The sequence below is a fragment of the Canis lupus genome, chromosome 13 (genome assembly GCF_011100685.1).
Source record: "Canis lupus familiaris isolate Mischka breed German Shepherd chromosome 13, alternate assembly UU_Cfam_GSD_1.0, whole genome shotgun sequence".
Lineage (NCBI taxonomy): Eukaryota > Metazoa > Chordata > Mammalia > Carnivora > Canidae > Canis > Canis lupus.
The window spans coordinates 34,346,915-34,369,369 of record NC_049234.1 but is presented as its reverse complement, the minus strand read 5'-3'; the positions used below and the strand labels follow the sequence as shown (position 1 = coordinate 34,369,369).

Below are 22,455 nucleotides of genomic sequence, written 5' to 3'. Positions count from 1 at the left end.
ACAGACCTCATGTACGTGACATCCTACAGGGCTATCTATCATGGGTGGACATTGCTTGGCCAAGTGGGAGTGGGTGTTTGGTCAGGAGCATGGGCACAGGGTCCTGAGGCCCAAGGGGGTCTCACATCTGCTCCTTCACGTCCTTCAGGACCTGCCTCTAAACCCCGGTGAGGTGCACACTGCCCATGGCTCTTGAGGTCTGCACATCTAGTCTTCTTGGCTGACCTGCTACCATGAGGCAGTGGAGTTGGAAGGACCCGTAGGGGAAATCTGGTCTAGCTCCCATGTTCCTCCGCAGCAGCAGAGTCACATATACATACATACATAGGAGTTTCTTACTTGAGTCTCCTCAGTGAGGAGCATGGCCATGCTCCGGTGTTCTCATTCATAACGTGGGAGGGACTTACACCCATGCCAGGAGGCTGCTTGGAAGACCAGTGAGTCACCACCACTTTATACTCTGGAATGGCTGTGTGCACGGGCAGCGTTTTTCATACTATGGCAACTGAGGCAAGAGTGGGTCAGGTCATTGTCTAGTAGTCAGGAACAGAACCTCAAGGTGGCCTCTCTCTCTGGTGGCTTCCCTTAGTTCAAAACGGCGCCACCAGAAATCACTGGGAAGGATGGAAAATAAATAAATAAAAAGAAAAATAAATAAATTGTGTTTGTGTGTGTACCCATCTACATGAGATGGGTTTGTCCGCCCCTGGAACCACTAGAGATTAGTGATGGACACCCAGTCGGTTCTCTTGGGGAATGAGATGAAATTCGGTCCACGTTTGAAACTGTGTCTCTGTCATCTCCCTGCAGCCACTCTGTGATAACATGACCTCTCTCTGTTCCAGGGCGACACTGGACCCACAGGGCCCCAGGGCCCCCAAGGACTGAGGGGCCCACCGGTGAGTGATACTCCGCAGCCTATCACTGTGGTGGCATTTGGTTGGTTCATCCTGGTACAGTCCTGTGTGTGTTGTTTAAAAGTGGCTGCATGCCTTAGCAGTTGGAAAAAAAGGAGCTACTGCCCTAAGCCCTACAAGTGCCCTCCTACCCAGACCCAAGGCTGTTTTCTGGGACCGCCAACCCATAATGCAGAAATGTAAAAGGAGCTGCCTGGCGTGGCGGGAACCCTGTAGGACTTCCCTTTAGGTTGTCCTAGCATGATCTGTGCATTGGATTGCTAGGGCTGTCATAGCAAAAAGCCACACATTTAGTTGCTTCAACAATAAATTTATTGTCTCACAAATCTGGAGCTGGATGTCTAAGACATGTACCGTCTCACCATCCAGGAAGCCAGAGGTCCCAGATCAAGATGTGGGCAGGATTGGGTGATTCTGGGCCTGTGACAAGGACTCTCACTTCCATCCCTCTCACTTAGCTTCTGGGGTTTCCTGCCATCTCTGGTGTTCCTTGGCTGGTGCAAACACAACTCTGATCTCTGCCTCCCTCTTGACCTGGCATCTTCCCTGTGGACATGTCTCTATGCCCAAATGTCCTCCTTGCATAAGAACAGCAGTGGCATTGGATGGGGGCCCTCCCTGTTCCAGGTTGGGCCCGTTAAACTAATTCTATCTGCAGTGACTGTATTTGCAAATGAGGTCCTACGCTGAGATAGTGCAACTGTGATCCATGCTAATGATAAAAGGAATCATGCAGAATTAAAATGAAAAGGCTCCCATTTCACCCCAGCCCTATGCTCCAGAGGGAGCCACTGTTAATAGCATCTTAGGTATATTTAAAAATATTTTTAGTGCACCTACCAGCATATCGATAGGATACGTGTTTGTTATGCAGCACTTCATCTTGGCAACCGGTTTGTTCTGTATGGTGTGTGCGTGTGTGGATGCGTATTTGGAACAAGTATGGAGGAAATGGGTGAGTGGATAACCTGTAACCTAGATGAATCTGGGCTTCCTGGCTCCAGGGCACACAGCTGGCAAGAGCTGTAGGCAGGATTTAAACCCAAGACTTTCTGGCACCAAATTCAGTGCTCTGCACCTGCCGTGACCATGGCCGGGTTCTTTGTCTTCAGGACCCTACAGGAGGCACCCGGGATGGGTCTTGGGTATTTCAATCCATATCTCTTTGGAACTCAGCAGAAGGAGTCACTTTCTCCCTTGATGGTGCCACAGCAACACATATCCAGCTTCCCACCCTAACACAGCAGCCTGTGGGGGTGCGGGATGTCCAGATGCCTTCCACGCGCACAGTCCTAGATCCCCCGTGGGCTGAGGTACAGCATGAAGGATAGCCTTCAGACCGGGCTGTGGGAGCCCAGTGGGCCCCTGCCATTCTGGCTTTTCAGCTGTGGGACGGGTGTCCCCTGTGTGTAGTGATGGCTACATTTTGTGCTGAGGGTTTGTCTACAGGAAAACATCCATGCTCAGAAGCAGGGCATTCATGCTTTTTGGGTTTCCATCTTGGCCTTGGCCTCAAATTTCCCACTCTATAGCAGCAGCTCACTGATCAAACCCATCTCCTCTTTCTAGAACATGGCATTTGCTCATCCAACTACAGGGCTAGGTTAAGGAGCTGAGTAGTGTGTTCTGCATTCACTCTCCCATGGGTGGGGTCAACCTGCAGATCTTGGGGTCATCGGCACCATCCCTGTATGCAGGGACCAGGAGACTATCCGCAGCTGGGCTCTTCACCAATGACACTTAGTCCCTGGGGCATGCATTCCCAGTGGGTGTGCTGTCACCCCCAGGGGGCAAATACTGGTCCTTGGGATGCCAAGACCCCTTACTCTTTGTGTATCACATGCAGATATACATATAGAGCAGAATCAGATATATGACATAGGTGTGGTGTTAAAATTCCACGTGGGAGGAAGAGACTAGGCAAGAGTGTAAGGACAGACAAATGGAGAAATCTACCTCTGGAGTGCCTTGGGCATGGAGTGGCAGCCACTGGGGCCCCCGCTGGCCCTTCATCATGCTTCCACCTCCAAGCTCTGGAGTTAAGATGCATCTTACCAGTTCTACGGGCGAGATGAGTTCCTTCAGATCCCCTGGGCCTACCCCTTCATCTGTAGAGTGAGGAGAACTTGCAAGATCCAGCATTTAAATTGGGGAAATGATGCAACAGTGTCCAGCTCTGAGAAAGTACCCGGTAGGTGGAAGGTGGTCACCCTGGGGCTCCATGCTGGGTTCTGCTCCTGGACGAAGGAGGGGACATTGCTCTTCCCTCCTCTAGGGTCTCCTGGCACAAAGTCGTGCTCTGTAAATCACTCCTGAATGCCAGTGTGTCCAGGGATACAGGAGAGGAAAGGGAAAGCATTGCGTGTGGGGAGCAGTGAGTGTGTGAGGGGAGGAGGCCAAGGATCTCAAGTGTCACATGCCAAAGGGAGGTCTTCCTGGCCAAAGTCCCCAAGAGGCAGTTTTGTGTTTTTCTAATTCGCCTCCACCAATTCTGAGGGCCCTTCATACGTACTTTGTAAACAACAACAAACTGCTAGAGTTTGCCAAATTCTTACTGGAATGCATCAGCAGAGGTTCCAGGTTATCACCCTGACAGCCCATCTCTCGCTCAGTTGGCACCGATCAGCCTTCCCCAGGGAAGGGAAGGTGCCCAGCAACCTCAGCAGGTTCACACTACCTTGGAGCAGACACTGAGTGTTGACGGAGAGCCTCCAGGGAATGCCAACCGTCCCAGGGCTAGGGAACCACCCGAGCATTTGCCTAATTCGCTCACAGAGTTCTCCTGAACCCAACGAGGCAGATGAGAAATGGAGGCATAGCGAGGTCCAGTCACTTGCCCTCGATCACACAGCAGGTAAGTGGCAGAGCTTGGGTTGGGTTCACATCCAGGCAGTCGGATTCCAGTCTGCTGTTGGAGACCTGCCTGGGCCTGTGTGGGCCACGTCTCCCTCTCAGAAAGATGAGACCTGGTAGGACGGGGCCCAGGACAGGAATTTGGAGCGCAGGGCAGTTGAGGGGGTGGGGCTGTGGCTTCCATTCAGGACGAGTAGGACATGAGGAGTGGACCCCAGTCCAGGAAGTAGCCAAGTCCCTGCCCCAGCTGGCCTCCAGCGCCCCAACAGGTGGCAGGTGGCCACCCCATGCTGCCCCTCCGCGTTCATCCGCCTGTGTTGGCATCACAAGCTCATGTGTCTTGGCCCTTATCCTCCCTGCAAATCAGAGGGAGAAGGAGGAGAGAGATAATCACCATAGGGATGAGCCAAAGCGCATATTTTTAGAAGGACACAGATGGGTTGGTGGGTGGGCGGACGGAGGTGCAGGGAGGAGCCACCACACCACATTCCCTGGGTGTGGGGGGGGGGAGTGGGGGAAGTCACAGAGCCGCTGGCTGCTCCAACTGCAGCACTCCTGTGCAGACGCTGTGCTTTCTCTGTGCCTCGGCCTCCTCATCGGTGATGCCGGATAAAGGCGTCCACGTTTCACGCTTCCTGGCATGATTACGTGAGATGTGCCGCGTGAATCATCCACGATCACACATGCACTTGTTAGGCCGTAAGATGCGTCCCCTACATAGTCATGACCACCAGCCAGCCCGCCTGGGCATATGCTTCCTGGGCTCCAATCTCAGCTGCTCCACTTCCGTCTCAGGCAGTTTGTGTAGACATTCCGTGACTTGATTTCCCCATTTATAAAATGGCAGTGTTTATATCTGTCGTGTGCAGTGAGCAAATGCGTGCAAAACCTGGCGTGGAGGAAGTCCTCAGGCAGTGTGAGCTTCTTCTTACTGTAATGTATTTCCACGAAGCTGACTCATTGGTGAATGTGTGCTTCACAGATTATAGGACGTCAGCACCTTTTGGTTATAGGATCAAATGGAGAGTGGCTTCCTTTTTTTTTTTTTTTTTTTAAGATTTTATTTATTTATTTGAAGGGAGGGAGCACAGAGGGAAAAGCAGACTCCCCACTCTGAGCATAGAGCCCAATGCAGGGCTTCATCCCAGGACCCTGGGATCATGACCTGAGCCCAAGGCAGACACTTAACCAACTGAGCCACCCAGATGCCCCTGGAGAGTGGTTTCCTGTGATGTTCTGGGTTCCTTGGTCCAGCAGAGTACCTCCTGTGTGCCTGGCACTGTGCTAGGTGCTGACCACAGTGAGAGAGGTGAGACGCACACTGTTCTTTGGGCTACTCCCAGCAGGGAAGAGCCGGGTAAAGACACAGCCACCTGGTTAGGGGAGGTTCTAAGAAGGAGGAGAGTGGCAGGCAGAGGCAGTGACCAGACCAGCCCGCTGAAGCCAAGCCTTGAACCTCAGACTGAATAGGAATTTGTCTGATCCTCAGAGGGATAACTAGAAGAGTTCTTAAATTTTCTGATTTTTATACCAAGGAGCCTATTGGTTAAATGCATTTATCAAAATTATGAGTATGCACAAAATACCCGAGTCAGAGAACTGCTAACTCTTTGGGGTCAGTCCTGGAGTCTGGAGTGAATGAATCTTTGATTTAGTACAGGATTCTGCACTGCCACTTTTCTTGTCTGTGTCGCGGTCTTCATCTCTTCAGGATAATAGTGCCTCTCTTAGAGGAGTAAAATAAAATCCGCACAGGGACAAGCATCCTAAGCTGAGAACAGCACTGCCTTGATCTGAGCACTTTTGTGTTGCTTCTTAAGACAGCATCTGAGTTGAAGGATGAAAGGATGGATGAAAGGATGGGTGGGTGGGTGGATGGAGGATGGATGGATGGGTGGATGAAAGGATGAATGGATGGGTGGAGGATGGATGGATGGATGGATGGATGAAAGGATGAAAGGATGGATGGGTAGGTGAAGGATGGGTGGATGGATGAAAGGTTGGATGGGTGGGTAGAGGATGGATGTATGGGTGGATGAAAGGATGGATGGGTGGGTGGAGGATGGATGGATGAAAGGATGGATGGGTGGGTGGAGGATGGATGAAAGGATGAATGGATGAAAGGATGGATGGATGAAAGGATGGATGGGTGGGTGGAGGATGGATGGATGGATGGATGGATGAAAGGATGGATAGGTGGGTCGAGGATGGATGGATGGGTGGGTGGATGAAAGGATGGATGGGTGGGTGGATGGGTGGGTGGAGGATGAATGGATGGGTAGATGAAAGGATGGATGGATGAAAGGATGGATGGGTGGGTGGAGGATGGATGGATGGATGGATGGATGGATGGATGAAAGGATGGATAGGTGGGTGGAGGATGGATGGATGGATGGATGGATGAAAGGATGGATAGGTGGGTGGAGGATGGATGGATGGATGGATGAAAGGATGGATAGGTGGGTCGAGGATGGATGGATGGGTGGATGAAAGGATGGATGGGTGGGTACATGGGTCGATGGAGGATGGATAGATAGGTAGATAAAGGATGGATGGATGAAAGGATGGATGGGTGGGTGGAGGATGGGTGGATGGGTGGATGAAAGGATGGGTGGATGGATAGATGGATGGATGGATGGATGAGGTCATGATTATTTATGATGCCTGTACCCTGGGCAGCACTCAACAGGATAGGCTTTATCATGTACACAAACTCATTGAATTCCACAATATTATGAGTTAAGTACCACATGCTCCTTTTATAAACTGAGAAACATCCTCCGAGCGATGACATGGCTTACTGAGAGCCATGCTGGCCAGAATGACAGCTGTAGGTGTGAAATGGGATCCTGCACACCTGGCACTTACCCTGTTCCACCATCCTGCTCCCCGATGTCCTAGCAGAGGATCCTGGCAGATTATTGCTTGTGTTTCTTCTACCAGGGTAAGAACGGATCGCCGGGATCTCCGGGAGACCCTGGTCCTGCAGGAAGTCCTGTGAGTACTCCCCCTGCCGTATGGTGGAATCAAGGCAAGCTTTGACATGGGCATGCTTTTCACATCACAGATTGTATATTCTCTACCCTGGAAGCATGATGGGGAAAATATGGGGTTTGAATGGGCTCAAGACAAGAGGATCCAGTAAGGACCTCTTTCAAAGTCTAAGATGCATGCAATTATGCACTTGGTTTTCTGTTGTCTATTACTATATGCAGCCAAGGGTACAGACCTTAAAGACTAAAAAAATGTTTAATAAGGTTGCACAGTAGACATTGCATATTTTTAGAGGATGGGAAGACAGGTTGAGGCCCACCAGCCCTTCCCATCTCAGACGACAGGGTAAGTGCATCACATGGGAATGGATGTAGGATAGACTTGGCCAAAGAGGGTTTTCCTAGTGGTTAGGAAGGTGGGGGTGGGGAGAGCAGGAAGGGACAATGGTAGGATCCTGGGTGTTGGAGAGAGGGTGACATGAGTAATCAGAATCCAGGTCCCTGGGCTTAGGATTAGGTCTGGTAGACAGGGAGACATGCTGCAGAAGATGGTTCTCTGATGGGCTCTGGGGTTGGGTGAGTCAGATCCTGTCCCCAAGTCTCCTCCCAGCCCAGCCTTCTTGTATTTGTATTTGCTAAAATTGGCGGCTCTCTTCTGAAGACCACCCTCCCTCGGGTCATGGTGAGTCGAGCAACTATTGCACTAGGCAATGGGCAGACCAGCTGGCCGGCCAACTGTTGTCATTGTGGAAATAGACGGTGACAGGTCCATCCTAATTGGCCAAAAACCTTGGTTTTAGCACAGAAAATCCTGCATCCTGGGAAACTCATCATTCCTCAGGCAAAACCAGGCATCTGGTCACCCTCGTGGAGCCTCCCTTTTCAGTTAGACCAAGAACAACTGCATTAGAGGAGCTTAACTGCTTAGCAAATGTAATGATGTTCCTCGGAAGCGGAGGGGCACGGGGCTTGTCACTGCTGGTGACACAGAGCAGACGGGAAGGGACAGGGCCGTGAGCCTGGCTTCATGCCCAGTACAGAGCTGGCCCCAGAAGAGCTGACTCACACATACCCAGAGAGGCTGGAGCTGAAAGAGTCCCCAGAGCCGTTTCCAAAAAGCCATCCTACCAAACCACGAGCCTCGGGGTGCTCCTGGGAAGAAGTACCTTGCCAGAGGGCTACTCAGGCCACACGCACCGCAGGGTGTTTCTACGGAGTATTTGTCCCATTTTGCTTCTGTTGCTTGGATTGGAAAGAGATGCTTCTCGTCTTGCTGCCCCGCCCCCAACAGTGCTGTCAGGTGCCTCTCCCCGACCCGCTGCCCTCTCCTGCGGGGGAGACGGGTACTCTTCTCACCTGTGGATGTCTCAGGCCACCCGAGCACAGCGGGGTTGCAAGGCTTCTGAGTCTCCTTGGGCTGGCACTTGACCTTGCAGAATCAATGCCTGTCGCCCCCCCTACACCCCATTTGCAGGGCCAGAAGGGAAACAAAGGAGACCATGGCAGCCCGGGACTCCCTGGCTTTCTGGGCCCTCGGGGGCCTCAGGTAAGCTGAGAACCCCGGGGGAGGGGAGGATGCCCAGCTCTGGGGGGAGGTTCAGTTGCAGTACCTTTCCTGCCACCCACTGTGGCCTCGGGTCCTCTTGCTCAGGGGGCGTCCCCTGGTGTGTGGTCAAACCCACTTCGTGGTTGGCAGGCAGTGGTGTGCGCTGGCTAGAGCACGAACTCCGATGTCACCTGCATGGGATCCTAAGCGTGGCACCTGGGGCCAGTCTCGTGGCTTCCGTGCCGTAGCTTTGTCATTGTTCAAATGGGGGCATAAGAGCACGCAGCTCTGATCCTAGAACTTCGGAGGCCCTGAGAAACCATTTTAGAGGTGACCGAGTCTGGCTGCAGGGTCAGATCATGTGGGCCACATGGTCAGTCTGTGCTCTAGCTGGTGCTGGAGCCCAGGCCTCCTGGCTGGAAAGTGTGACACAGAGATGCTGGCTGGTGATGTTTGCTCGGGTTCTGGGCAGAGGGATGCTGAGGGATTCAAACATTTGCAGCCAGGCTCCTGGTGCAGGTTGCATGCCACGGCCCCGCACTGCCGGCCAGGGGGCGAGGGATGGTACATCCCACGCGGGAGTAGGAAGCGTACCCATGTCCCCGTCCACCCCCTCCATTTCATTCTGACCCCCGAGGGTGCCCTGCCGCCCAGCCAGCCCAGCCTCTCCAGGTGGCCACCTGTCTTTTACCCATTTCTACCATGTAGCCCACGCCCTAGCCCGGCTGCAGCCGGGTACCCACACTTTGAGACTTGCAACGCTCATTCTTTTTTTTTTTTTTTAAGATTTTAATTTATTTATGAGAGACACACAGACACAGGCAGAGGGAGAAGCAGGCTCCCCTTGGGCAGCCCGATGCGGGACTCGATCCCAGGACCCCGGGATCACGACCTGAGCCGAAGGCAGACGCTCAACCACTGAGCCACCCGGGCGTCCCACAGCGTTCGTTCTTTCAGTCACAGTAATAGCTGATTAAATTTTGGCAAAGCCCTTATGAAGAAACTGAGGCACAGACATCTTGAGGAGGTTTCAAGGAGGTTGTGCAAGGTCACAAAGCCAGCAGCTGGAGCAGCCGGGACTAGAACGCAGACAGGCTAGCTCCAGAGCCCAGGTCACTGGCGCCTCGTTTCACGCCATGCGCCTGCTTCTGGGAGCCCCCCCCCCACAACTGGGCGCTCCGTAAAGCTGGGCCCAGGGGGGCCAGGAGCCCAGACCAGAGACCCCCCCTTCCCACTCCGGGATGTGGTTTGCCGCCTTCTGCCCAGACATGGGGGGGCTAGGAAGCCTGCCTGGGGGGTGTCCGCCGGCCGGACCACCGGTCGTCGTCTTTTCGGGAACACGACCCGGATGAGAACCCGTTTTGGAGCCCGTGTGCTGACGCCGCAGAGCCCCTGATGCTGTGTTCTGTCCCGCAGGGCGAGCCCGGAGACAAGGGAGCCCCGGGCAAGGAGGCAAGTACGCACCGCAGCCTCGACCGACCTTAGCGGGACCCACGGCAGAGGCACCGGCCCGGCCGCCCTGACAGCCGCTCGCTCGGCTCCGCTTCCTCCTGTCGGACTTTTCTTTTCTTTTCTTGTCTCTGTACTTGGTCTGGGGGGGGCGGGAGGGGCGGGGAGGGGGGGGAGGGGCGGGGCGGGCGGGGGGAGGGGCGGGGCGTGGGGGGGGCGGGGGGGGCGGGGCGGGGGGCGGGGGGCGGGGCGGGGCGGGGCGGGGGGCGGGGCGGGGCGGGGCGGGGGGGCGGGCGGGGCGGGCGGGAGGGAGGGCCGGCAGGGGAGGGGGGAGGGCGGGGGCGGGGGAGGAGGGGCGGAGCGGGGCGAGGCATAGGAGGCTGGGAGGCGGCAGGGGCGGCGGGCGGGCTGGTCGGGCGTGGCATGGCGTGCGGGCGGAGTGAGGTGGGAGGGACGTTCGGGTCTTTTTCTTCTTTCGTTTCGGTCCGGATCTTTTTTTTCTTGTCGGGATTTCTTTCTCTTCTTTCTTCTTTCTTATCTTTCGTACGTCTTTTCTTTCTTTCTTCTCTTTCTTTCTTCTTTTTTCTTTTCTTTCTTTCTTTCTTTTCTTTCTTTTCTTTCCTTTGTCTTTTTTGTTCTCCAATTCTTCCCTTTTATTTCTTACTATTTAAATTCGATTATCCAACATAAAGTACGTACTTAGATTCAGAGGTAGAGTTCAGTGATTCATCAGTTGCATGGAACACCCAGTGCTCATCCCATCACGTGCCCTCCTCCATGCCCATCACCCAGTGACCCCGTCCCCCACCCCCCCCTCCCCTCCAGCCGCCCTCAGTGTGTTCCCCAGAGTTCAGAGTCTCTCACGGCTTGTCTCCCTCTCTGATGGCTTCCCATCCAGCTTTCCCTCCCTTCCCCTATGATCCTCTGTGCTCCACTAGCCTCTTTCACTTACCTGCCTGTATGTCCAGTCTATCAACACGTCTTGTCGGTGGCAAATCCAAAACTACTCCACTCTGTCCAGCTCTCTCCAGGCCTGCTGCGAGGATCCCAGTCCAGGCTACCATTATGTGATACTTGCATGATTGCAGTGACTACCCTCTGGTCCCCTGTGTCCAGCCTCTACCCACCCCCACAGTCTGTCCTGCCCGCAGCTGCTTGCAGAGCACACATGAGGTCATGCCCCTTCCCAGGTCAGCCTCAGCTCTGCCCTGCCCTACACTTGTGGGAGTCCAAGTATCCTGGCCCCACTGCTTCCCCTGAGCTCCTCTGAGCTCCTCTGAGCATTCTCTGAGCTCCAGACACTCTGCCTTCAGCTCCCCAAACACATCGAGCTCCTTGTCAAGGCCCTTTCATACACACTGGGCCCATTTTTCAAGTCCCCTCCCACTGTCCCACCCCTCTGTGCACCTGGCCCCTGCTCATCCTGCGGTCTGTGCTGAAATGTGGCCTCGGTCGACTCTCCTAGACCATCTGAAACAAACTGACAGCTCACTATGCAGTGTCCTAGCACCTTGCTCTGTTTGCAGGAGCCCAAGAGCCCATCACAGAGCAGGGAGCAAAAATAATTGATGAGAAACCAAAGACTGAGCAAACACAGAGAAGGGAATTGTACAGTTACCACCGAGTCCGTTTCCCAGCCCTCACACTGCCTGCATGAGGAAGACCCCTTTTCCACCCTGGCTCTAGGGTTCTTTCTCCACTCAGCAGGGAGGCAGGTGAATCCCTGAAAGCCAGGTCCAAGGGCTCTGCATTCGGGCAGCATTTGACCCTGCCCCAGCCATGCTTTTCATCCATGGACGGAGTGCTTGCTTATTCACCAGTACTCCCTTCTCCTACTCACTGGCTGAGTAGAAGGAAAGGCCAGCAGCTCCCCGTTGCCTGGGAGCCCACCCTGGGTTCTGCCCCGAGGAGACCCCATGCTCTCCCGCATGAGCTCCTGCTTCCTCCCACCCCGTGCACACCTTGACCCCGGTTCCTGTCTCCAAAGCTTGGTCTTCATGCCTCCATCCACCTAGGATTTCATCTGTCCTTCCAGCCTCCCTGCCTCCCAACACACAGTCACGCGCTTTCTCCCCTGGCTCCCAAAACACCTTTCCCTGCACTTTTATTAGAGATCTAAACAGGTCTGTAAGGATCAGCTGAGCCCCTGTCTAGCTGGGCTGTGAGCCCCGTGAGAACAGGGCCGGGGGCTGAAATGACAGATGTGGCTCCCGCTCAGGAGAACTGAGGCATGTTTGCTCTCCTCACTTCCTTCCCCTGAGACCCCTTCTGTCCGTGGAGCAGGAGATGGGATGCGAGCCCTGGGCCGACTGCTCCCTGTGGTTTGTGTTTGTGAACTAAGTGCGCAGCAGGGCTTGGGTGGACACAGTGCAGCCCGGGGGTGGATAAGCACAGGACCTGCCTTCCAAGTGCTTGTTGTCCAAGGGAACATGCCCATCACCTCATCTGGGGACAACGCGAGCTACCTGTCAGCTGGTGCCCAGGGAACCCATGCATGAGGGCAGATGCTTGGCCAGAGGGATTAACCAAAGCTTTGCAAGGGGAGGTGGCAGGGGGGCTGGGGGCAAAGTGGGATAGAGAGGTTCCAGCTGGGGAGGGTCACAGAAGCAAGGAGGGACTATTCTAGCAGTGGGGAACCACAGGACCGTGTACCCCTGGCCCCAAAGTGACTGCCCTCCAGAAGGGGTGTGGGGTCCATAGTACCTAGGTGCTGGGTGGTCAGGGAAGGCTTCCTGGAGGGGAAGCCTGAAGGCCATGGGGGATTTATTCCAGACAGAGGGATAGCGATTAGCCAGCTTGGCTGCCACACAATCACCCTGGACTAGGTGCCTGGGAAATAGACATTTCTCCTGGTTCTGGGGGCTGAGAGGTCCAAGATCAAGGTGTCAGCAGGTTGTATGCCATCTTCCCCTCATTACACCAGTGGGCTCCCTGGTCTCTGTGCTCATCTCCCTGTTTCCATCATGGGACCACCCCCATGACCTTACCCACACCTGCGTCCCCTCTAATGACCCCGCGTGCTAGTAGTCACTCTGGGGGTTATGGCTTCAGCACATAAACTCAGGGGGCACAGACTCTATGCGGGACGGAGGGGAGTGTGCTGCAGGCAGCAGGAAGGTGAGCTGCAGAGACCAGGAGGCAGGACAACCCCGTGCTCCCTGCAGCAGGCGGTCACGGAGGTCTTTCAGGTCAGCAGGAGGCCAGGGAGCCCAGGCCTCACAGGCAGTGAGGGCTTATCAGAGTCCACGTCCTGCAGGGCCTCCTGGGTATGTTCGGGGACAGGGGTCTATCCTGGAAAAAGGCAGAGGAGGAATCCTGAAAAGGGCCGGGCAGGGGCTGGTGCCATCGGTCCCGGGTGGGCAGAGGAGGGAAGGATGTGATATCTGCAGTGTCCGGACAGACAGACAGGGGCTCCTGGGGGACCCGATTTCCCTGGCACCCCTTGGGGTTGGCACACGGGGTCGCAGACGGGTGGCCATGGTTCAGTGACCATCGTTCTTTGTACTCTCTGCAGGGCATCCCTGGGAAGCCCGGAGAGCCAGGACCCAAAGGAGACAGGGTAAGTGGGGGAGGTCGTTCCCAAATGTGACCTTTTCAAGGCGGCACGGGGACTTTGTCCCAGGCGGTCAGCGAGCAACAGCCAAGCCTGACGAAGAACATGCCACTCCACTGGTCCCTGGAAAATCATTAGCCCACAAAGGGATCCTTGTAGTGAATGTTGTTATTTTTCCATTTTTTTGGATGTTATTTTAAGGAGTAAAATCATTGCAATTACAAATTCAAAGGCAGGCGTTCTGAGACTTTGACAGATTTCCCTCTCTCCCTGTGTGTGACGTGCTCAGCTACCAAAGTGCCAATTTGCCAGGAGCCAGATTTGTCGCTGGAGGTGACAAGGGAACAGATTTTTCCCATAATGAATCGCCTTGGCGCCACACTCAGGAAGCCTTTCTTTACATCTCATTCCTCTGAAAAACAACAGGGGGAGGTTTTTTTTAATTTTTTTGTTTTGTTTTGTTTTTCTGTTTTTTTGGGGGTTTTTTTTGGTTTGGTGTTTTTTCTTCTTTTTATCCCCCCCCCAAAAATGCCAGTGTGTGTGTGTGTGTGTGTGTGTGTGTGTGTGTGCGTGTGTGCGGGTGGTGGTGGTGATGTTCTCACACTTGTGACAACTGTCGCTCGCTTTGGAGGAATTAAACATGCATCCCTCTGTAGGGTCAGCCGTCCCACTGTCACACTGTTGCACCATGTGGATGTCACCGCCACCCCACACCCCACCCCTGCCTAGCTTGTTTCCCATGGACCTGCCGAGAATTTATGTCTGCTTTCTTTGCACGTTGGATGGGTGAAGAACTGGGTTTCTCCTACAGGACGGAGAAGAGAGAGCAGTGGAAAGGAAACAGAGGGTGTCAGAGATAGTCGCTCTCCCCACCCCCCGAAACTCATTCTCTCTCTCCCTCCTTCCTACCGAGTGACTTGACTCCTGTGTGCTATGGCTGTGGGCTCCTGAGGATGGAGCCAGGGAGGGGGGCTGTCTCTGAGAAGCCACTGAGGGCCCCCAGCCCCGTGTCACACAGGAGCCCCTGGGAGCTCTGGCTGCCAGGGATGGCTTGAGTTTTGAGTTTTGGCTGGCAGCCAGGGAGCTCAGACCACAAATATGAATCTCTCCTCTAATACCTAATCAATAAGTGGAGAATTGCCTTCTCTCTGTTAAGTGGTTTGGTGGAACGTTGCCAGGGAGCCGTCAGGCTCCGCATTCCTTTGCACTCCTGGGAACATTTGAAATCTGGGACGAGTCCTCCCCTGCAAAGTGATATTGAGACATTTAATGAATAGGAAGTGCTGTATCACAGCTGTGATGGGGCCTCGGCATTCAGGAGCACGAAGCACCAGGACCGCCACCGACCCCCCATCACCGACAGATGACAGAGACCCCGTGGAATGCATCACACCTGAGAAATTTAAGTCAGGACTGCTCCTCGGGTCTGGCTAAATTCATTTGAAATTCACTGTACTTTTTGATACTGTTGAGAAAGCGATGCAGACATTTGCAAATTGCAAAATAGAGGGTGCAATGAAAAGCAGGTACTCCTCTACCAGGGTATCCCTTACGTCCCCGACCCCCTCCCAGGGTCCGTCGCGGGACATTTCCCTTGTGCCCTCCAGGGTCCGTGCATGCAGAACCATGTGGTTATAAATCTGCATCTCCCTTTTGCTCAAGCCCTGGAACATACCAGATTTTGTCCGTTATTTGTTTCTTGTTGAGGCGTATGTGTTGGAGCTAGTTTCAGGCCTGCAGTCTTCCCCGTCCTTGGCTCTGGGTCACGGCCATGGCCGTGCCCATTTCCAGCTACCATCTGGCTTCCCCTCCCCTCCCCCCTGTTGCTACCTGCCAGCAAGGGAGTCCTGTGACACCCCGAGCTCGCCAACGTGGCCGCCTATTTCCAGACCCACCACCAACAACCAGGACCTTATTGGTCAGACTCCAAGTAGCAAATTGGGCAGAGGACTGGATGGGGCTGTGGTTGTCGTGGTTCCCAAGTCACTGATCCAGGTCTTCAGAGTCTGGGTCAGAGCTGGGAGAGTCCCAGTCAGTGTCATCCCATGAGGGCCCACTAACGAGGAGGGAGCGGGAGGTTCCAGCAGGCCTGTGTGCACCTGCCCGTCCTCTTCTCACTGACGTGCTTCTTCCCTCCTCTAGGGAGATCCCGGGAACAGAGGTGACAAAGGACCTCCCGGTGGGAAGGGCCAGCCGGGCGACCCTGGAATCCCTGGTCACAAAGGCCTCACGGGCCTGATGGGCCCCCAAGGACCGCCCGGGGAGAATGGAGTGGCCGGGCCCCCAGGGCCTCCGGGCCAGCCAGGATTTCCAGGACTCAGGGTAAGGATGCTGGTGCTGCCTCCACCTCGGGGGATGCTGATGAGGTGCGTGGCCTTCAGAGGGACCAGGTTCCAGACCCCCCTCTGAGCCTGCCCTCCCATATCTGCCCAAAGGGGTAAGGGGACCGTCTCCCGTCAGGTTTGTCCCGCTGACTAGGTGAGACAGTGTGCATAGCTCGGGCGCGCCCCAGAGCAGAGCCCCCTCCTGCTCCCTCCTCTAGTTCAGTGACTCCTCGGGACCAACGTCCTTGGGCTCTAGAGCTCATCTGTCCCCGGATCCTGCACAGATGGTAACTGAGAACCCGCTTCCCGTGGGACGACCTGCCCGCCCAGGGCTGCTGCCTCTGCCATTCCTCTGTCTGCCCATCTGGGCCACTCACTTTCCCTCTGGGTCTTGCTTTGCCCAGACACCAAAGCACAGGCTTGTTTAGTGTTTTTTCCCCAAAACGTACTTTATCCTAGTGCCAGGACTCTTGTTTTACACAAACCTGTAACGTGAGCACACACTGGAGAAGAAAGCAGAGCCGCCCAGGGAAGAAGCGGTGGAGGGGGTGGTTTCTGAGTCCAGGTGACCTCACCTTTCCTCTCAGCAGCGCTGTGGTCCCCTGGGGACCCTCCTGTCTTCGGAGCGTAGGTCCAGGTGATCTCCGATGTCACTGGTAGCTCTGACACTCTGGTTCGGTCACTTCTCAGTGGCTGGGGTCTGAGACTCTTGGCCAAGTCCAAGAGGGGGACCGCAGGACATGGGGTGCTTCCATGGCCCCCTGGGTCCTCGCTGAGCTCTCCTAGTCCTGCTGCTGCAGCTAGCGATGGAAGTTCTGGGATGAGCATAAAAGATTGAGCAGAAAAGAAAAGACAATAGGGACATGGAATCCATGTCGTGCAAAGGCTGGGTGCCCTGCCAGGTGCTGGGGCTGCAGACAGGAGCGCCAGGAGACCCTCAGGGTTCCTCTAAGAATCCCCTGTTGTGGACGCCTGGGTGGCTCAAGGGTTGAGCATCTGCCTTGGGCTCAGGGCGTGGTCCTGGGGTCCTGGGATCGAGTCCCACGTCGGGCTCCCTGCATGGAGCCTGCTTCTCCCTCTGCCTGGGTCTCTGCCTCTCTTTCTGTGTCTCTCATGAATAAATAAAATCTTAAAAAAAAAAAAAATCACCTGTCACCATGTGAGCCCAGAGGCAGCACTCTGCTTCTCTGGCCCATAAACTCATCAGCTTCTATGAACCAAGCACAGGATTGTAAGGCACCTGGGTAGGACCAAGGAAACAGAGCAAGGAAAGCCAGACCCTGGGAGCCAGAGGACCCAAGCGGATGGCCAGGGAAATCTAAGAGGAATCCATGGGGAGGCAGCCAGTGAGCTGCCCCAGAAGTGAACAGGACTCTGGCAGGGAGAGACGGGGGCCAGACCTCTCAGGTCCAGCGCTGGGGAAATGGCCTCGCAGGGAGGAGCCCCTACTAGGGAGTGTGACGGGTGTGGACAGAGGGGTGGCCGAGGCCTCTGGTCACTGTAGGGGATGGGAGGATGCTGCCCTTGTGACTGAGGGAGAAGGAGGTGATTCTGGGTGTGGTAAGGCTTGGACCAGGAAAAGGTGCCACGTGTTGCCTGTGCCCCTTCTTTCCGGAGCCATCAGGGGTCTTGGGTGGCCAGAGTCACCGGGGAGAGAAGTAATTCGGCCTTCCCTCCCTTGCAGGGGGAGTCCCCCTCCGTGGACACGCTGCGACGGCTCATCCAAGAGGAGCTTGAGAAACAGCTGGAAAGTGAGTAGCTGGACTTGCCTACAGCCTTGGGCACATACAGGCCTCTGGAGAGCCTGGGAAGCAGCCCCTTTCTGGGAAAAGGCTTTGGGAGAGCAGCTCGCGTGTAGAAACCATGCCAGAAACGTGAGGAACACTGTGCAGGCTCTAGACACACGGACCCCTCTCCAGAGCGGGTCTTTACCTCTGCTTGAAGACCTCTAAGCTAGGGCAGCTCACCATCAACAGAACCCACTTTGCCACCACGAGTCATTTATTCTGTGCATTCAGTCTCCAGGGAGCAGGGATTCATAGTGCTTTCAGGGACCCAGATTCCTTTCAATCCTGCTGTACTGATGATTTATTGTTAAATCCCACGCTGTTGCATGAGCCTGGTACACAGCAGGTGCTCAGGGAGGGAACAAGGTCAGAAGTAGCAGTAATGCCAGTACGTGGGGCTTGGCATCCATAGGTCAGGTGGTCTCCTAAGCACCTACAAGGTGATGCATGGAAGCCTCCATGCAGGAGGCTTGCACCCCCAATGATCAGGAGGTGTGCTTGATTGTTAGGAGCAGAGAGGCCAAGTAACTCACCAGAAGTGGAAGATGTGACAAGCGTCTGAGCAGGATTTGTGTGCAGACAGCAAGCCCTGCTCTTACACGCCACCTGCTCCTGAGTGGGAGCTGTCCCCACTCCGCTCTGTGCTGGAAGGTAGTTGGGGAGGAAAGTCATGGACAGTCTATGACAGGGAAGGCCAGACACCCATAACTCTTCAGGACCCAGGTGGACGGAATGGGAGGGCACATTCACTCGCATGCTCACATCTCAGGGAGTTATTTGCACCAACCCTATGTCAGACTGAGTTGAGTATAAGGACACAGCATTGGACAAGATGCCCACCCCTCCCCCCAGCCCTCTTAGAGTGTCTGGGCCAGCACAGTCCCTCTCCACACCCAGGAGAGCCAAAGACCATTACCTGGAAGAGATGGCAGGGGCCTGGGGTTTGGGTGAGGGCGAGGGCGAAGGCCGAAGAAAGGAAAGGAACCAAAGGCTGGGATGGCGGTTGCCACTGGGTGGGTCATGTCCTGAGGCCTCCCGCGTGGGCGGCTCTGAGCTCTGCTTTCTGGGCGTCAGAGTTGCCAGTGACAGAAATGACTTCAGCCCTTGGGGAGTTTCTAGCCCAAGAGCAGAGATAAGACCTGTTCTGAAAAAAGATTCGGATGGAGCATCTGCTGGGCGGGGGCCTTTCTTCCAAATAGCCTTTGAAGAGGAAGCACAGCTCCATGGCAAGGATGAGGAAATTAAGGCTCAAAACGGTTAAACCATTTGTTCATGTCTCAGGCAGGCCTGCACCCCGCCTGCCACCTCGTGTAGGAAGATGGGAGGTCGATGCTCATGGGAAGCCAATCACCAGGGCACTCAGAAGACCCTGCCCCTGCCTTGGTTTTACCACCAAAACCCTGGGGCTTGGGTGACCCTCCAGCCTCTCTGGGATCAGTCACCTGCGAGAAGCGCTTGGGCTTGACTGTGTGATGGTCTCCCGGTGGCCATCAGATGGGAACTGTATCCCCTATGTGGTGGAAAGCCATTGCACCTCCAGGTTTTTAACCAATTCTATAGCCTTAACATTAGAATGTGAGGATCCTTGATGACCTCACATCCAGCACTTAGTGACTTAGATAAGTCACTGTATCGCTCTGTAAGCCACTAAGTCTCACCCCGTGCCTCAACCTCCCCAGCTGACAGTTATCACAACTCCTCCTGCTGCAGGAGGGACTGTCACCGCCGCCAGCTGTGCCGTGATAGGTGCCAGCAGCGTCCACTGAGCACAGTCTTTTTTTTTTTTTTTTTTTTTTTTTTTTTTTTTTTTTCACTGAGCACAGTCTTAATGCCCGTCCTCACACTCTGCCCGGTGGGGCAGGTGGGATCTGATCTCATTGCCTCCATTTGCCAGACAAGGACGTGAAGGCTCAGAGAGGTCAGGAGCTCCCTGGAGGCCCCGGCCGGCGGGGCTGAGCTCGGTGGGCACGCTGCCCATGCTGGGCCATGGTTGATGTCGTCGCTCCTCTGTGCCTCCTACAGTCTCCTGAGGCCCAAGCTACACAGGGAGCCCCGGCCCTCATTTTGTCCGTCTCCCTCCTTCGCGAACATCTCTGTTTTTTCTCCTTCGTAGCCAGACTCGCCTACCTCCTGGCCCAGAGGCCGCCGGTGCACATGAAGTCATCCCAAGGCCGACCCGGGCCCCCGGGGCCCCCGGGAAAAGATGGGCTTCCAGGCCGAGCAGGCCCCGTGGGGGAGCCAGGACGGCCCGGGCAGGGGGGTCTGGAAGGACCCTCTGGACCCATGGGTCCCAAAGGTGAGTGAGGACCCAGAGGAGCCACCGGTGGCATGGAGGAGGGCTGGAGGGAGCACCCCTAGCCGAGTGTGCATAACTGGTCCCCACTCCCTGCCACCAGCTTAGTCTCACTCTGGGTTTTGGCATCAAGTGATGTTTTCATCTGTACTGGAGGTTTTCATACTTGACATTTTTGTACACATACGCTTCCACCAGGAAGAGCGGACCAGCTGCCTCCCACTCACTCCTTGCTCTCCCTGTTGCCCCTGCTCTAGTTGCAGGGGTGGCACCAGATGCCCCCTTTCCACTTCCGAGGTGAGGGCTAGCTGAGGAAGAGAGATGTTCTGTCTCCAGGCACGTGGGGTGTTGGACGCCAGCTTTAGAATGCAGCCAAGTGGCTTGGAGCTGCAGCTGGAAGGGCTGCCACCTCTTCCAGCTCTCAGGTAGAGGGCTCACCTGGATTGGGCCGCTCTGGGCAACAGCAGATCTCTCCTCCAAAGGGCAGCACCTGACCCCCTTAGTGATGGAGACAAGCAGGCCAGAGTGCACCCTCTCTGCAGGCAGGCAGGTGGGATAACAAGAGGGAGGACAAAAGCCAGACTCATCAACCAGATCATGAGCTCCTCTCTGGGGAGAAATGAGCATGGGGTGGGGGAGGAGTGAGTGCAGGGGGGAGGAAGGGGTAACATGGTGGAGTGAGCCTAGGGTGAGTACAGGTGGAGGAGAGGTGAGCCTGGGGTGAGTATAGGAGTGTGGAGGGGAGAGAGCCTGGATGAGTGCAGGTGGGGAAGGGTGAGCCTGAGGTGAGTGCAGGTGGGGGAGAGATGAGCCTGGTGTGAGTGCAGACGCAGAGCCGCCCAGGGAAGAAGCGGTGGAGAGGGTGGTTTCTGAGTCCAGGTGACCTCACTTTCTCAGCAGCACTGTGGTCCCTGGGGACCTCCTGTCTTCGGAGCGTAGGTCCAGGTGATCTCCGATGTCACTGGTAGCTCTGACACTTGGGCGTCACTTCTCAGTGGCTGGGGTCTGAGACTCTTGGCCAAGTCCAAGAGGGGGACCGCAGGACATGGGGTGCTTCCATGGCCCCCTGGGTCCTCGCTGAGCTCTCCTAGTCCTGCTGCTGCAGCTAGCGATGATGAAAGTTCTGGGATGAGCATAAAAGATTGAGCAGAAAAGAAAAGACAATAGGGACATGGAATCCATGTCGTGCAAAGGCTGGGTGCCCTGCCAGGTGCTGGGGCTGCAGACAGGAGCGCCAGGAGACCCTCAGGGTTCCTCTAAGAATCCCCTGTTGTGGACGCCTGGGTGGCTCAAGGGTTGAGCATCTGCCTTGGGCTCAGGGGTGGTCCTGGGGTCCTGGGATCGAGTCCCACGTGGGCTCCCTGCATGGAGCCTGCTTCTCCCTCTCGCTGGGTCTCTGCCTCTCTTTCTGTGCCTCTCATGAATAAATAAAATCTTAAAAAAAAAAAAATCACTGTCACCATGTGAGCCAGAGGCAGCACTCTGCTTCTCTGGCCCATAAACTCATCAGCTTCTATGAACCAAGCACAGGATTGTAAGGCACCTGGGTAGGACCAAGGAAACAGAGCAAGGAAAGCCAGACCCTGGGAGCAGAGGACCCAAGCGGATGGCCAGGGAAATCTAAGAGGAATCCATGGGGAGGCAGCCAGTGAGCTGCCCCAGAAGTGAACAGGACTCTGGCAGGGAGAGACGGGGGCCAGACCTCTCAGGTCCAGCGCTGGGGAAATGCCTGCAGGGAGGAGCCCTACTAGGGAGGGTGACGGGTGTGGACAGAGGGGTGGCCGAGGCCTCTGGTCACGTAGGGGATGGGAGGATGCTGCCCTTGTGACTGAGGGAGAAGGAGGTGATTCTGGTTGTGGTAAGGCTTGGACCAGGAAAAGGTGCACGTGTTGCCTGTGCCCCTTCTCCGGAGCCATCAGGGGTCTTGGGTGGCCCGAGTCACGGGGAGAGAAGTAATTCGGCCTTCCCTCCCCCCTGCAGGGGAGTCCCCCTCCGTGGACACGCTGCGACGGCTCATCCAAGAGGAGCTCGAGAAACAGCTGGAAAGTGAGTAGTGGACTTGCCTACAGCCTTGGGCACATACAGGCCTCTGGAGAGCCTGGGAAGCAGCCCCTTTCTGGGAAAAGGCTTGGGAGAGCAGCTCGTGTGTAGAAACCGTGCCAGAAAACGTGAGGAACACCGTGCAGGCTCTAGACACACGGACCCCTCTCCAGAGCGGGTCTTTACCTCTGCTTGAAGACCTCAAGCTAGGGCAGCTCACCATCAACAGAACCCATTTGCCACCACGAGTCATTTATTCTGTGCATTCAGTCTCCAGGGAGCAGGGATTCATAGTGCTTTCAGGGACCCAGATTCCTCAATCCTGCTGTACTGATGATTTATTGTTAAATCCCACGCTGTTGCATGAGCCTGGTACACAGCAGGTGCTCAGGGAGGGAACAAGGTCAGAAGTAGCAGTAATGCCAGTACGTGGGGCTTGGCATCCATAGGTCAGGTGGTCTCTAAGCACCTACAAGGTGATGCATGGAAGCCTCCTGCAGGAGGCTTGCACCCCCAATGATCAGGAGGTGTGCTTGATTGTTAGGAGCAGAGAGGCCAAGTAACTCACCGAAGTGGAAGATGTGACAAGCGTCTGAGCAGGATTGTGTGCAGACAGCAAGCCCTGCTCTTACACGCCACCTGCTCCTGAGTGGGAGCTGTCCCCACTCCGCTCCAAACAGATTTTCCCATAATGAATCGC

At 55.4% G+C, this 22,455-nt stretch overlaps 1 protein-coding gene across 1 annotated transcript in view; it reads left to right on the top strand.

Moving 5' to 3' along the window:
• The window catches only part of COL22A1 (collagen type XXII alpha 1 chain), a 269,313-nt gene that overhangs the window by 233,957 nt on the left and 12,901 nt on the right, over positions 1–22,455 (top strand). Inside the window, 8 exon segments of the mRNA XM_038555601.1 lie at positions 846–899; positions 6,714–6,767; positions 8,238–8,309; positions 9,726–9,761; positions 13,273–13,317; positions 15,454–15,633; positions 17,320–17,386; positions 19,536–19,718. Coding sequence (XP_038411529.1) covers positions 846–899; positions 6,714–6,767; positions 8,238–8,309; positions 9,726–9,761; positions 13,273–13,317; positions 15,454–15,633; positions 17,320–17,386; positions 19,536–19,718 — 691 coding nt within the window.